The sequence below is a fragment of the Sander vitreus genome, chromosome 4, assembly GCF_031162955.1.
Source record: "Sander vitreus isolate 19-12246 chromosome 4, sanVit1, whole genome shotgun sequence".
NCBI classification, from domain to species: Eukaryota; Metazoa; Chordata; class Actinopteri; order Perciformes; family Percidae; genus Sander; species Sander vitreus.
The window spans coordinates 13,322,127-13,335,882 of NC_135858.1; the positions used below are offsets into that span (position 1 = coordinate 13,322,127).

The following is a 13,756-nucleotide window of genomic DNA, read 5'->3' on the forward strand; positions in this document are numbered from 1 at the left end:
GTGTGTGTGTGTGTGTGTGTCAGTCGCGGGGGGAATTCAGCAGCCCCGCCCGCTGCAGAGATCAGAAACAGCAGCAGCTTTCAGTGACTTTAGAGTGAAAAAACGTTACCGCGTACATTGATGTTAAAATGTTTACAGGTTGGCAGGACGGTCTGAAATGTTCTGCACGGTCTTTCGTTGTACGTTTTCTTGGTAAATGTGAGATGTTCGAGTCACACACGTGAAGAGAACGGTCTCTGAAACAAGGAAATGAATTTGACACGTTCTCACGCTCGCTTGGTCAGTGGCCAAATGCGATAGGAGGCCCTGGCTGTCAATCAATATCTTCCAGCGATAGTTACGCGTCTGACGATTCTGATTGGTTTAAATAAATGCCATTACACCAGAGCATGTTTTCCTCCCATCCCCGAATGCTATGTGAAGTAGCCAGACTCTCCATCAGCGCGCTTTGGAGGAGGGTCTGGCAAAGTGAGTCTATGTCGAGTAATACTTAGCAAAAGTCTCTGAAAATATTAAATTATGATGTTGTCAGGGTTATCTGATCTTGGGCTTGGGCATACATATTTTAACCAACCTGTATTTTAAACTGGGGGTGTTGGGTTTGAAAAAAAAAAAAGGGGATTTAGGGGGCAATAGGCTACTTACATTGTAGGAATTGTGGGTACTAGTGTTTTGGAAGTTTGACCCATAGAAGCTAAAAACTTGGCTATATCAGTCTCTGCTGCTTCAAAATTGTTAATCTTTCTATTGTGAGTGCCCCAACTTTACACGAAATATTGAATTGCTGCAATGTTCCTTTTACACCCACATGTGGAAAGAACCTAACACATAGCCTACCTATATGATATTATATAACATGATATAACGGTATATCTCTTTACATACACGTTTTGAGATTGAGATTTTTAGTTTCCTGCGTCTGACGTAGCACGCAGGCGTTGTTTTGGAGAAGGAAGTGAAAGGGGAAGAGTGAAGCTGAGGTAGATAGCTCGCTGGCAGACAAGCCTTCAAGCAAAGTGCCAAATTTACACAGCAGTTGTAGGTTATCTGCCTCGTCAATTTACGACACGATTTTTGTTAGTGTTTACGCAAAGGGCAACACATTTTCCTAACAATTTGAGACAAGGTTTTGCCAAATTAACGCTAGCTAGCTAACGAGTTCAGTGCCAGCGAGCTAGCTAACGTAACGCCTAGTTAGCCACTGACGCTAGCTAACTGTCCTAAACAATAACAGCTAGTTAGCTCGCATCCTGGTCGGTTCCCGACAAGAAGTCGCCACTCCGGTGTGCTACAAGTTGAAAGTAAGTTCTTGAGACGAGAGCAGTCTATTCATATGCATAGCTAATGTTTGCTTACTCATCAATTCGTTCGGTGTCCTATTATCGCCAACGATACAACCGCTAACGTTAATGTTAATGGTGGTGCAATGTTTTTCACGAAGCTGGTTGACAAAAACAAGGCCGGCCTGTGGCTCCTCTGGGTCGACTCCCACAAGGAAGGACAACCTGGGAGAAGAGGTCGGTAGGTCGAACAAAGGATCGTAAAGAATCTGTCAAATGTTGACTGAGGGCATATCGGTTTCTCTAAATACTTCCGTTTTTACTTGGCATTCATGCATACATAGAAGGATCTCAAAACTAACACGTTCTGTATGGTTCATAACTTCTATGTCGAGGTGGATTTGACAACATGTCTTGTTAGTGGCAAGTATCGAGTTTACACGTCTACTGTCAACAGTCTGTATGAGAGAAATATCCGGTGTCTATACCTTGTGTTGCCAGGCAGACGGGACGTTGGCACGATTAAAATGTTTTTGTTTCGGTTGTGACTCACAGGTCACGTTCACGCCCTTCAGTTTCTTGTTTGATTGGGTACTTATTAAAGATCTGATGTGGCTACAACGCCCATTACTTGAGCCAAAAAGCTTGCCAAAATTGCTTGTTAAGTCTAACCTGGAATCTACTGCGGTCCATGTTGTATTGTTTTTAAAAATCCTATTTATTACACAGGATTCAGAGTATGAACACTGAGACATGTTACTGCTCTGTGGTATTGTTTTTAATGATTAATTGTAATAGTTGGCAACTGGCAAGCATATTCGAGTTTTCTCTAAAGTACCTGCTTGGTAGTTTGGATCAGCTCTATTTTAAGATTTACTCATATCCAATGATGGATTGGTTGATTTTTCTCAATATAGTTAAGCACAACTTATGTTCATACAAGCTTGTCAAGCAATGTTTCATTTTACCTTACGAAGTGAACCTTTCTGTTTTGGAGGCTCATGTGTAAAGTCTTTTTCTTCAAACCATTTGTTTTTCTATTTGATACAATCCTGAATTACAACATCAGAAGGTTAAAAATGTGTACATGTTGGGAAACAACTTCTTTGACAGCGTTATTTTATAGAAATCTTTTGCTGCACGTTATTGTATACTACTTTCTAATGATGTAGTATTGTGCTATAATTACATGTCATTAATTGTTTTCCATTCTATTAAGAAGCTTAGCTTTGACCATACTGTCTTGACTCTTTTTGTTAACCCTGGGTCACTGAACCATCTGTTTATCACATGGGCACTAACCAAGATGCAGGTTACATAGCTAAGCAGAGAAATAAAGATGTTTGAGCCTTGAGAAACATCTGAAGCCATTCAAATCTATATGTAGTCCAGAGTTTGTTTGTGTCTGTGGGTGTGCATGCATATTCCGTGTTAGAAGTGATCTTCATTTTGGTGTATTGCTTAAAGCTTGAGACAGAATAACTTGGAATGTTTTTAGTGAGAAGAAACTTTCACCTGATTTCTGAGCCTCCTGTCAGAGATAAAAGTCTGCACTCAGGAATCAATGTGTTTGTCAAAGGTTCAAGACCTGAGTTTCTTTTGTAATCATGTGACTGTGGTCTGAGCGTGCCTAGACTTCAGTGATGCTGTTGTTCATGCTTCTGTCAGCTAATCAGTCACTGTGCTTCAAATTTTCAGTATGGCAGTCACTGGAGTGCTGTGCTTGTTCCTTGTAAAAAATAATGTCAGTGTACTTTCCAGCAAACAAACAACAAATTGCAAACAGTATTACAACACATCTGCCTATATTCCTCTTTATGCTTTGTACTGTAAATACCCATATATTAATTTGGCCTTAGTCACAGTTAAGATCATCTTCAGTGTTATGGAGATTTTATCACAGGCTACATATTCCCAACAGACAGCTGCTACTGCTGCCATTCTCACTGAGAGTATGCACACCTACAGTAGAATTTCTACATTTTTCTTCTTGTCAGTAGCAATGTGCTAGACTGTTTACACAGAAAGAAGATAAAACAGCCTCTTATGAAATCAAGGTTTATTTTAGCCTTATTTATTTTAGTCTGTTTAGCCTATTTGAGTAAGGTTTACAGATAACCCCTCAATACTTGAACATAGCCATTTTTTATTTTATTTTACTACCCCACTGTTTATTTTGTAATATGAGTGTCCTCCATTAAAAGTGAAGTCATTAGGCTATATTTTTGTCTGCCATGATGAAATCTTTGAAGTTAACGAGAATACTTCAGATAGGCAGAAGAAGGGACTGAAGATAAGCCTCTACAATTTTATAAATATCTCAGACACCAATGATTAGGATTGACTGTATAGCTGATATTATTTTCACAGAATGCACCTCGTTGCTCCTTTTTTGTGTTAACTTCCTCACTTTTGTGGTATCGTCTCCCAGCTGCAACTTAGACATTTTCTAAATGAATTACATCAGCCAGAAGGGGACAACACATAACTTGCTCACTCATTCATGTGTTCATTCATATCTCAGATAATCATTTTGACATGTGGACTGCATTTGTGCATTCAGAAATTACACTGATTGTCTAAGGTAGGCGTTAAGATAGCATCCGGCAGCTCCAGTGATTCGACGCACCGTGCGACGCTGTGCTTGTGTGTTGTTTTTAAGTGATCGAGGCAGGGTGGTTACTGTACGGTACTCTCAAAACGGACTGACAAGTCTGATCGCCGGTAACATGATTGGCCACTGCAGCGTGACGTTCCAAAAGTTGAATCTGTCTGAACTTTCCCCCGCAGGCCGCTGCAGCCTAAACGCACTACCCCCATTCAGAATGGATGGGAGGACTGGTTTTTTCCCGGACCACCTGATCTAGTCTAAACGCAGCCTAATGGTGAACTAATATTACATTAACATTACTAACATTACTTGCTGAAAGTAATGTCACATACTGTATCTCTGACTGACTGAACCAAATCACGGGGACAACCAGTTTATTGTTGCTATGTTGGTAACACCAACATTTCTTCAATATTGCACACAAAAATGCCAAAGTTCTGCCTCAGTATTGCGAATTTAGGCCATTAAAAATTACATTTGAAGACCTTACATAGAGTTCCAGGTTTGTATTTTTTTTTTTTAAAGTCACATGCGATACAATTATGTGTACATATTAAGACAGTAGGGCTTTAGATAAATAGACAGTGTCTCCCAATTATGCTGTTGTAAGTGCTGGTCATTTGACATAATCATCTATATTACCAACACATGCTGTAGTAGGTCGTCTTGACTTGGACTTGTAGTACAAAGAATGAGTCGGTCCTCTAGGAGGTAACTTCCTGTCCTGCGTGAGAGAGAAAGAATGATGTGTTCCTCGTGATTTGTCCAACAGCTTAGAAAGCACATGACTGGAATGAATGGTTCTAACCTGATTGTTCCAGATGTATAAAACTAACACACACGTGTAGGCTAATGTTTTCCAAAGGGCCTGTGTGCATAGAAACAAATTTACCTTTTGTATTGATTTCAGTGTCCCTGAACTATAGGAAAACAGTAATTAGGTCGTGACGCAAGGAAGAGGTTAGAAAGGCATTGTTGAGCACTGTCTGTATGCTAAACCTTTTGTTGTTTGTCTTTCTGCAGCTGTCAAAAAATGACATCCAGGAAGAAAGTGCTCTTGAAAGTCATCATCTTGGGGGATTCCGGGTGAGTCACAACAATATGTCAATGTCAAAGCCAGCAATTCAGGCTATGGAATTATCAGTTAGGTCTGTTCTAAAAATAGTTTGGTGGGATAAAACCTAAATGCCAAGGTATTATTTTTGTTTTGAGTTGAGTCGAGTCATTGAAGATTGGTTTGTATTAGTGTTACTTCCTTATTGACAGGAATTATTACTCTGCCATAAGCTGTCTCTAGGCAGAACAGCCCTGCTGTTCAACTGGAGACCTAATAACACTTAGGCCTCTTTCACACTGGCTGTGTGGCGTTTTCTGTCTTTTTACACCAGAAACGTGTCTGACACGGCGCTGCTGCTTCTAGCCTTGTCTGTACACATGTACAGTATGTTTCCCATTGATAAAATGAAATAATGGCGTGTTCTTCAACCCTATATATACTGATTTGATAACAGCAAAGGCAACGTCGGCAGTATTGACGGCAAAATAGGCTACAGAATATTTTTCATTCTGTGTTGACAGGTGCAATATTTGAAAATCGATGATTATTTAACATTTTTTTAAATTACATTTATATCTGCATTTATGTCAAAACCTAGAGACTTTCAAATTAAATCTATTAAATGTATTAGTGTATTCTCGAAACACTTCTAACACTTCCGTGTCGTGTGAAAAATAGGCGTCAGCCCAATTTCTAGCATGCACGTGTTTTCTCTACTGAAAATGTAGTCTCGCATTGCCAGACCTATCTCCACAGTGCTGTGTCAGCGATGGAGTATGGTCTGGCTACATCACTTATCTATTCAGGGATAGGGGAAAAAAAACTCTCTGGCTTGTTTGTATTTATTTAAACAAATCACAACTAGAGATGTTCCAATACTGATATCGGCTCCAATACTGCCTAAAACGCTGGTATCGGGAAGTACTGGAATTTACCACCGATCCGATACCATGTAATAAAGCCCTTTATTTATGTTCTTTTTCCGTTATAACTGACTGTCAAACTGCATAATAAAAGAAAGTTCTGTGGCGTTCATTGTTCATGTTCCGGTGCTAAGCCCCGGTAGCGGAGATAGTGCGCCGGAGGTCAGGCTTTATCCCAGCAATGTACATCCGTTGAGCCAGACTACTTTATAGGTGACAGAAATAACAGGGGCTAATCTCATTGTAATTTCAGTGTCATTGCCATTATCACATGGGTAAAGTGGCTACTTCTCTACAGACTGAAGTAGTTACACTTGGGAGGTGGTTTGAGCAATGAGTATGTAATGCCTGCCTCTTGGTTGCATTTACACTTTGCTTTTTTGAGATGAGATGGCTATTCGATCCTCTCAAGACACATGAAGTGGTAAAAAGTGTAAATGGGGTCTTGATTACATCCATACGGTATATCTCCCAGCGCTAAATGATTCTAGGAAATCTCATTACTGCATAATTCATACAAGCCATCAGGCAACCTGCATCACCTGTATCCTGCTGTCTGTTGTCTTTTACTCTCAGTGTTGGAAAGACCTCCCTAATGAACCAGTATGTGAACAAGAAGTTTAGTAACCAGTACAAAGCTACAATAGGAGCGGACTTCCTGACTAAAGAGGTGATGGTGGATGACCGGCTTGTTACAATGCAGGTACAGTACAATTGCAGTTCGAAAGGTTACATCTTGGAGAATTAAACTGTTATTTGTTACTTTCTTTTATTAGACACCACACCATCACTGTTTTGCATTATCTCCACGGTTGTTAATATTTTTAGCAGTCTTCTTCTCTGCTCCTGTAATCTTGTCCATTTACCAAACTTTTTTGTCTCCTCGTGGTTGTCTGTGGTAGATCTGGGACACAGCTGGCCAGGAGAGGTTCCAGTCTTTGGGTGTTGCGTTCTACCGTGGAGCAGACTGCTGTGTGCTGGTGTTTGATGTCACTGCACCCAACACCTTCAAGACACTTGACAGCTGGAGGGATGAGTTCCTGATCCAGGCCAGCCCTCGGGATCCTGAGAACTTCCCCTTTGTGGTGCTGGGCAACAAGATTGACTTGGAGAACAGACAGGTTGGTATCAGTGGGTAACGTCTCCATGAGGACCTCGTTTTAAATCATTACCCATGCGGCATTCAAATGCCAGATCCCTCAAACTCCAAAGCCCATTTCCAATGTCCACCCTAACAGACTGTCTACGCCTACCCATGTTTCAGCTGTGTTTTGCTTCTGACATGCATGCTTAACTACATGAATGGGTTTTGGGCCCATGAGAGTGCTGTTGAAATGCTTCTGTGCGCAACAGCGTGTGGCTTTTGGTGGCTGGTGTACAGAAGGAGTGAGGACTGAGCCCTCAACGACTCAAATTGAAAATCACAGTCATAACCAGCACAAGTGCCTGTGTGCAAGTGTACACAAGCTCAAACTGTTGTAAGAAGAATGAAGGAGCACTTAGTGAAAACACAGGAGTCACTTTACCTGGGCAAAGTGATTTTCTCTTAGTAAAAATCAAAGTTATGTAAGTTAATAATTAAAGCTCAAAGTTATGTAAGTTAATAAAGATCAGTGTTTGTTACTCACTCTCTGAGAATGGCTTAATAATAGCATATTATTAGTGTTAGATCAGATGCAAACACATCAGATGTAAACACAACACTTGCTGCAAGGTACATTTGTTCTTGCTAGCTTTTTTGGACTTCTGTCATTCCAGTTTTTAACATTAAAGTTAATGTTCACACAAAGTGTCCATAAAAACACAAAAGGTTCGAGAACCATTTGCACCCTTATGCATGACACTCTTTTGGGGGAAGGGGTGCATTTTGTGGTTATAGTGACAGCAGAGATACAAAGGGGAAATACGGAATGGTATGCATCGTGACCACTCTGCCACTAGACCCCACTTGTGCTTCAGTCTTGAGAATCCATAAGGATGGACATGGGAACTTTATAATTTTCATGGCGTATGATGATCTTAATGCACTTTATTAAAAAAAGAATGATATAAAATAACATTTCGTTTAACATTTCTGACTTTATTAAAAATGTTTTTTCTGGCTGCCTGGGTAGCTAACCTGGTAGAGCGCGTGCCTATATATAGAGGTTCACTCCCCCTTTGCTGCATGTCACTCCCCCTCTCTCTCCCCTTTCATATCTTCAGCTGTCCTATAAGAAAAAAGGCCTAAAATGGACAAAAATGTATCTTAAAAAAAAAAAAACATCCTTGTACATTCCAGCTCACTGTATTGATGAATCTCTTCCTCTTCATACACACAGGTAACCACCAAAAGGGCTCAGGCTTGGTGTCAGAGTAAGAACAACATCCCCTACTTTGAGACCAGTGCCAAAGAAGCCATAAATGTAGAACAGGCATTCCAGACAATTGCACGTAACGCCCTCAAACAAGTGAGTCACAGTTCCTTGAAATGAAAGTGAAAGACGGTGGAGATGTGTGCTTTTTTGATTTGCATATTATGATGCAACAATAATAGCTGAATAATTTAAAACCCAGTCTTTTTTACTGTCAGTTTATTTCCTATGCTGATTATTTTCTCTATTTTGCTGCCTTTCAGGAGACAGAGGTGGAGTTGTATAATGAATTCCCAGAGCCCATAAAACTGGATAGGAATGACAGAGCTAAACCTTCAGCAGAAAGCTGCAGCTGCTAAGGGACAACTTGGACCATCTTCTCTCTTGGCTTTCTGAAACACCCCGTCACCGGTTACATCACCTGCACCTCGCTCCCAGGGAAAAGACTTCCCTACTGGTCTTCCTCCTTCATGCCATTGGTTCATTCCATCGACACAACCCCTCACGCAGTACGCTGCACATGGATGTAACCCCCCCCCCCACACACACACACACACACACACACACACACACACACACACACACTTAGTACAAAAAGGAATACACTAGCGTACACTAGCTGACAAATCCAGTGCCCAAAGATCACACAAGAGAAGAATGACACCCCTTCTGACCTGACAGTCCCTGACTCAACAGTGAGTGATCTCCTGTCCCGACCACCCATTTTTCCGACTCTCACACTGAGGGGGCAAGATGGAGCTAGTTCAAAGAGTGCAATTGAGAACTCTAGATGGACTGGCTGAATCTCTGGCTAAATGTGAGATGATGTTGGCTAATGTCAGCATCCCAAGTATCTTATAATCGCCCAACTATATATATATTAATTGATGTTATTTCTCAAGCCAATCTAAAACGCATATTTGTTTTTTTGCACTTTCTTTTTATGTTTTTGCATTTTAAATATTCTAGAGGGATGACTGATTTTGGGCAACATCTGCTACCACACGGCTTTTGATAAGCTTCAAATTATACCTCCTCACTTGTTTTTCCTGTCAAATATATCAAAAATATATCCCCTGAGAATCTGAACACTTTGGTGATTGTACTGCCTTTTCCCTTCAAGGTTGTGTGTTAATTGGTTTATAACTGCCTCACACTACAGAAGAAATGTACCTAAGTATGTAGACATTAAGTCAAAGGTGATAATGCAGTCACAGTGTAAAACATGGATTAATTCCTTGATATATTAATATTTGCCTTTTATGTAACATTACTTGTACTGCTACTATTACTGCTGTGTGTGTTATGTCCTTTATCAGACATCTTTCAACACTATGGAATTACAACACGTGTCAACAATACAGCATACACCTGTCTTCTGTCATGTCTTTGTTATTGCTGTTCTCTCTATCTGCTTGTAGCTCAGGTTGGCTAAGTACTTACTATTTTTAACTGATTGTGCATTACAGTGTATAGATGGTAAAGGTAAATGGCTGATGGATTGAACTGAAATGGATGTTCTCTCTTTCCATTTTAAGAAAAGATCCAACATTTTGCCCTGGTATTTCTTCTCCTTATAGAAAAAGAATCACTGCGATGCCAATGATGTTGTCAAAGAAAATTGGGACGTCAAATAAAACTCTTGAATATATCAGTGGTCTAGCATTATGTGTCTCAATTTCTGTTTGTTAAATCTCTTAGTTTCTTTATACTTGTTTCTACCACTTGCATAGTGAAAGATATGCTTATGTTTCGTGGCTTTCCTATGTTCCTAAGAGTGACTTAAAACATTTTTGTGATACTAAACAAAAACAAAAACTGTCAAAATAAAGGCGGAAAAGCCCAAAAAAATCTTAAAAAAGAAATACAAATGTCGTAAATGCCCCCACACAGGTGTTTTACCTATTTTGGCTGATCAGACCTCTCCTCAGGACTGTGAGTGTTCACAAGGTGCTTGATTGACAGCTCCCTAACTCCTGTTAGTGTGGCTGCATCTCAGCCTGTACACTCACTCCTTGTTCACCCATTACATATATGTATTAATAAAATATATATACACACTACATGATAATTACTCAAAAGTTCACTTTATAGCAAGTAGTAAATTAAAATGTCACACAGCCACAGCATAGGTTCACCTAACTTCAATGTCATTGCAAAATGCTGTGGGTCTGCAATACCATAAACAACTGAATCATGACCGTGAGCCAGCATGCACAATACCAACTAATTGCTGTTCCTACTATGATATATCTTCTATGTCCAAGGCCTGTAGACCTTTTTGGACTGTCATAGCAGGAAAAGCATTGATAACATTAATGGCTGCATTCCAGGGCCTGGGTTTGTGTATCTTATGACTTACTGGGACACTTGATTAAACTGAGCCATCATTAGTGTTGTGCCTTTGTGTTTCCTATATGGAAAATGTATATTCCCATGTCTGTTTAAGCTTACAGGTTACAGTTCAGTAATTATGTACCAAAACAATCCAGTATGCAGATACTCTGCTTTTTCCTTCACTGAATCTGCTATCCTGCACATTGCCTTACTATAGTATAGACTTAGAAGGGCTGCAGCCAGGATTTTAGTCCAGATTTCCCCAGCACAACTCCATCTATCTGAGAAATTTCTGACAAGCCACTAGCAAAACTGTACAATGTTTTTTCAATTATATATCCTGTAGCCTATATTTGATATTCTTCCAATATGGGCTAAATCCTGTTTTAGATTATTTTAAAGGCTTTTCTAAACGGTCAGGATTGCCAGACGCTGCAAGAAAAAGGCTAGGATCATCATTAAAGGAGTGACATTACAGATGTATTTTTATATGATTTCATTTGACAAATGATTGATTGATTGATTGATTAATCAAACAGAAATTGCATTTGTGGCAAGAAGAATTTGACTGTGGGCAAGACTAGTACAGAAACTCCAACTGAAAAATAAAAGAAACTGTTAAACAAATATTTGATTAAAGTAATAAGCAGGTAGAAGGTTATTGCACGTTACTAATATATAGCAGGATTTTTTTTCATTATAGTATTGCTGAAAATCGCACAGTTTAATTGACATGCATGTAGATTCACAAGATTTACTGCTCTTGCTAATTTTGCACAAAACTGCGGTTGCTTTAAAGAGGCAGCTCGAAATAGGAAGCAGAGTTAGTTCCGGAATGTTCACGGAAAAACCAAAACCCTGATAAGTGTAACGTTAACGTTAGCTACTTCCGCCTTTAGCCGCCTCTCATCACACAGAGAAATGGTAAGATAAATTAGACATATGTGCTGATAAAACGAGACAGTGTAATAGTTACATATATATCAGCCCTTGTCTGCATTCATGTTGGAAGGCGCAGCTTGGTTTCCCTCTAACGTTAGTCTTATTTGGACTAGCTAAGCAGGTAGTTAGCTAGCAGGCTAACGTTAGCTGGTCTGTTTCCTAGCTAAAAAAGGCAAACATCCGAGATAATAGAATCCTACTTCGTCATAGTGCATACAGATGTTGATAGAATGTTACTATTATTATGACGTGTGAGGTTGGTCGTAGCTCCGTAGTAATACTTTGTTGCTAAATAACGTAGCTAGAATGCGAACTACAATGGTGGACACATCTGCTGAACTAACGTTAGCTGAACTGATACACCCAGATGATGTTGTATTGCATCGTCTGGAGCTGCGTTGTCCCAACCTCAGCCTTATTTTTTTATTGTTAAATTAACATTTGTTTATATGGGTCAACACTACCAGCAACACCAACACCCGTTGAACTAACTGACTCTTGTGCTGGTACCAGCATGTCCAGATGTTGTGTTGGAGTTGCAAATTCCGTCAGCTTTTCAACATTTGATTAAATTGGTCACAACTTATTAACATTTTACCTGCCTTTCTCAACAGATTGTGGCTTATGTTCTCAAGCGTGGCAACGTTATTGGCTTTATGCTAGTAAAACATTACTCTGGAGTATAGCTTGATCAATATAATGGATTTCTGAGGGCAATAAAGATAATTAAGAGTTTAAAAAAATCATTAACAATATATTGTCTGATGTCTTTTGACGTAAATGCATAATAAACAGAAACTTTTTGATAGAGATCCCTTAAAGGTCCTGTTTTCAATATTCACTGGTCTGGGATTGCCTCCACACGGTTCTCACAGACGGTCCCCAACTCGTCAAATGCTGACGCTTTAGCTGCTTTCCGACCAAGTAGTTACAGGAACGTAGTTGTAGGAAAAGTCCACTTCTAAACAGATCTACAAACTACTCTCCCCCCAAAACCGTTTTTTTCCCAATTGCATTAGTACTGGCCAAGTGGCCATAGGGACTGGTAGGAGGGTTAAGGGAGTGATGCAAGCACAGCAACGGTCTTTATAGCATTAAAATCAGAAAACAAATACACCAAAAAAGTATGAACTAAATATAATGTATATAGCATATTTGTCATAATTTAAACAAGTCTCCCGAAGAGAAACGGGTATCTCTCTCTTCCGTGTGTTGTGTGTTGTGTGTGAGTGAGGGCCAGCGAGCCAGAGGACACGCTTGTGGAGTTTAACTCCGAAAAGACAGTTAACCACAGGTTCCCGTTAATCTTATGATGGACATGTGTTGTGATATTTAAACAAATGAACCGTCAACGGCGAAATAAAAGCCTCTTATTTAAGAGACCGGTCTGAGAGACCTCCAGCTCACAGCGAGGTCTCTGAGCCAGTCCTGGCCGAGCGACGAGCTAGAGGCCGGGGCAGGCGCTTGCTTGCTGTCGCCTCACTTCATGGAGCTTCTCAACTCTGAAAACTTTGAAGCAAATTGTCAATTCGGCATCAATTTTCGCAAGACTGCCTATACTCCGTTCGGAAAGCGGGTTTTGTCATGGCCCTCAGCATCAGATACCAACACTCTGAGGAAAAGATTAAGCAGTTTTGTGTTGCATTATTCAAAAAAAGGAAAGGGGGAAAAAAAAAATAATACAAATATTTCAATTTGTGATTCAACTAATTGCAATAGTAGACAGAATGCAACGTGATAGTTACACATAAATTAAAATGTAGTTTATCAATGTCAGCAACATTTACTGTTCTGTAGCATTATCCTTTTGCTTAGGTCTAAAGTAAGCTAATTTATATCTTAGTAAACATCTACACATTTGAATACGTCTTCATGGAGTTTTCCCTGTGCCAGATTATGAATTCGCACAGGGCAATATTTTTGAAGGAATTTTATTTCTTTAGTAATGTTCAGTCTTTGTGAAATGATTTTTAAATTCATATTCTGGCAGAATTGTATTGATGATTTGCAGATTGTGATACTTTGTGGCATTATGTGTGACATGATCGATTAAACGTCTTTGTACATTACATATTATTCTGCAGTTCCGTAATTTCTGCAACTTGTAAGGTCATTTGAGTAAAAATGTCATATTTTTAAACCGGTCAATTAAACTGTGTGACATGTTGTGGCTTAGCCTTTGCAGTTTGAGTGCATTCATCTCCATTATCTGAATTCATTATAAAATAGACCCAGCGTTATCCAAACATTGT

At 39.6% G+C, this 13,756-nt stretch overlaps 2 protein-coding genes across 5 annotated transcripts in view; both read left to right on the forward strand.

Moving 5' to 3' along the window:
* Nucleotides 1-931: 931 nt before the first annotated feature.
* Nucleotides 932-9,876, forward strand: LOC144516810 (ras-related protein rab7-like). Of its 4 annotated transcripts, none has more exons than XM_078248429.1 (7): nt 932-1,301; nt 1,442-1,521; nt 4,915-4,977; nt 6,448-6,574; nt 6,774-6,992; nt 8,193-8,321; nt 8,489-9,876. In XM_078248429.1, exons 3-7 carry the CDS (start codon nt 4,925-4,927, stop codon nt 8,582-8,584), a joined length of 624 nt encoding a protein of 207 aa, XP_078104555.1. In that variant the 5' UTR covers nt 932-1,301; nt 1,442-1,521; nt 4,915-4,924; the 3' UTR covers nt 8,585-9,876. The 4 variants fall into 4 exon arrangements, with proteins under 4 accessions (XP_078104555.1, XP_078104554.1, XP_078104556.1 ...); XM_078248428.1 differs by having other exon boundaries at nt 1,442-1,517; XM_078248430.1 differs by lacking the exon at nt 1,442-1,521 and adding an exon at nt 4,071-4,165.
* A 1,500-nt stretch (nt 9,877-11,376) lies between these two features.
* Nucleotides 11,377-13,756, forward strand: part of arpc4 (actin related protein 2/3 complex, subunit 4) — a 5,064-nt gene continuing 2,684 nt past the window's right edge. Inside the window, exon 1 of the mRNA XM_078248438.1 lies at nt 11,377-11,486. Coding sequence (XP_078104564.1) covers nt 11,484-11,486 — 3 coding nt within the window. The 5' untranslated portion in view covers nt 11,377-11,483. The remainder of the gene's footprint in view (nt 11,487-13,756) is intronic.

Coding starts and splice junctions, on each gene's coding strand:
- LOC144516810 (XM_078248429.1), top strand. CDS start 4,925: ATGACATCCAGGAAGAAAGTGCTCTTGAAAGTCATCATCTTGGGGGAT. Junction 6,993..8,192: donor TTGACTTGGAGAACAGACAG/GTTGGTATCAGT, acceptor TCATACACACAG/GTAACCACCAAAAGGGCTCA. Junction 8,322..8,488: donor CACGTAACGCCCTCAAACAA/GTGAGTCACAGT, acceptor GCTGCCTTTCAG/GAGACAGAGGTGGAGTTGTA.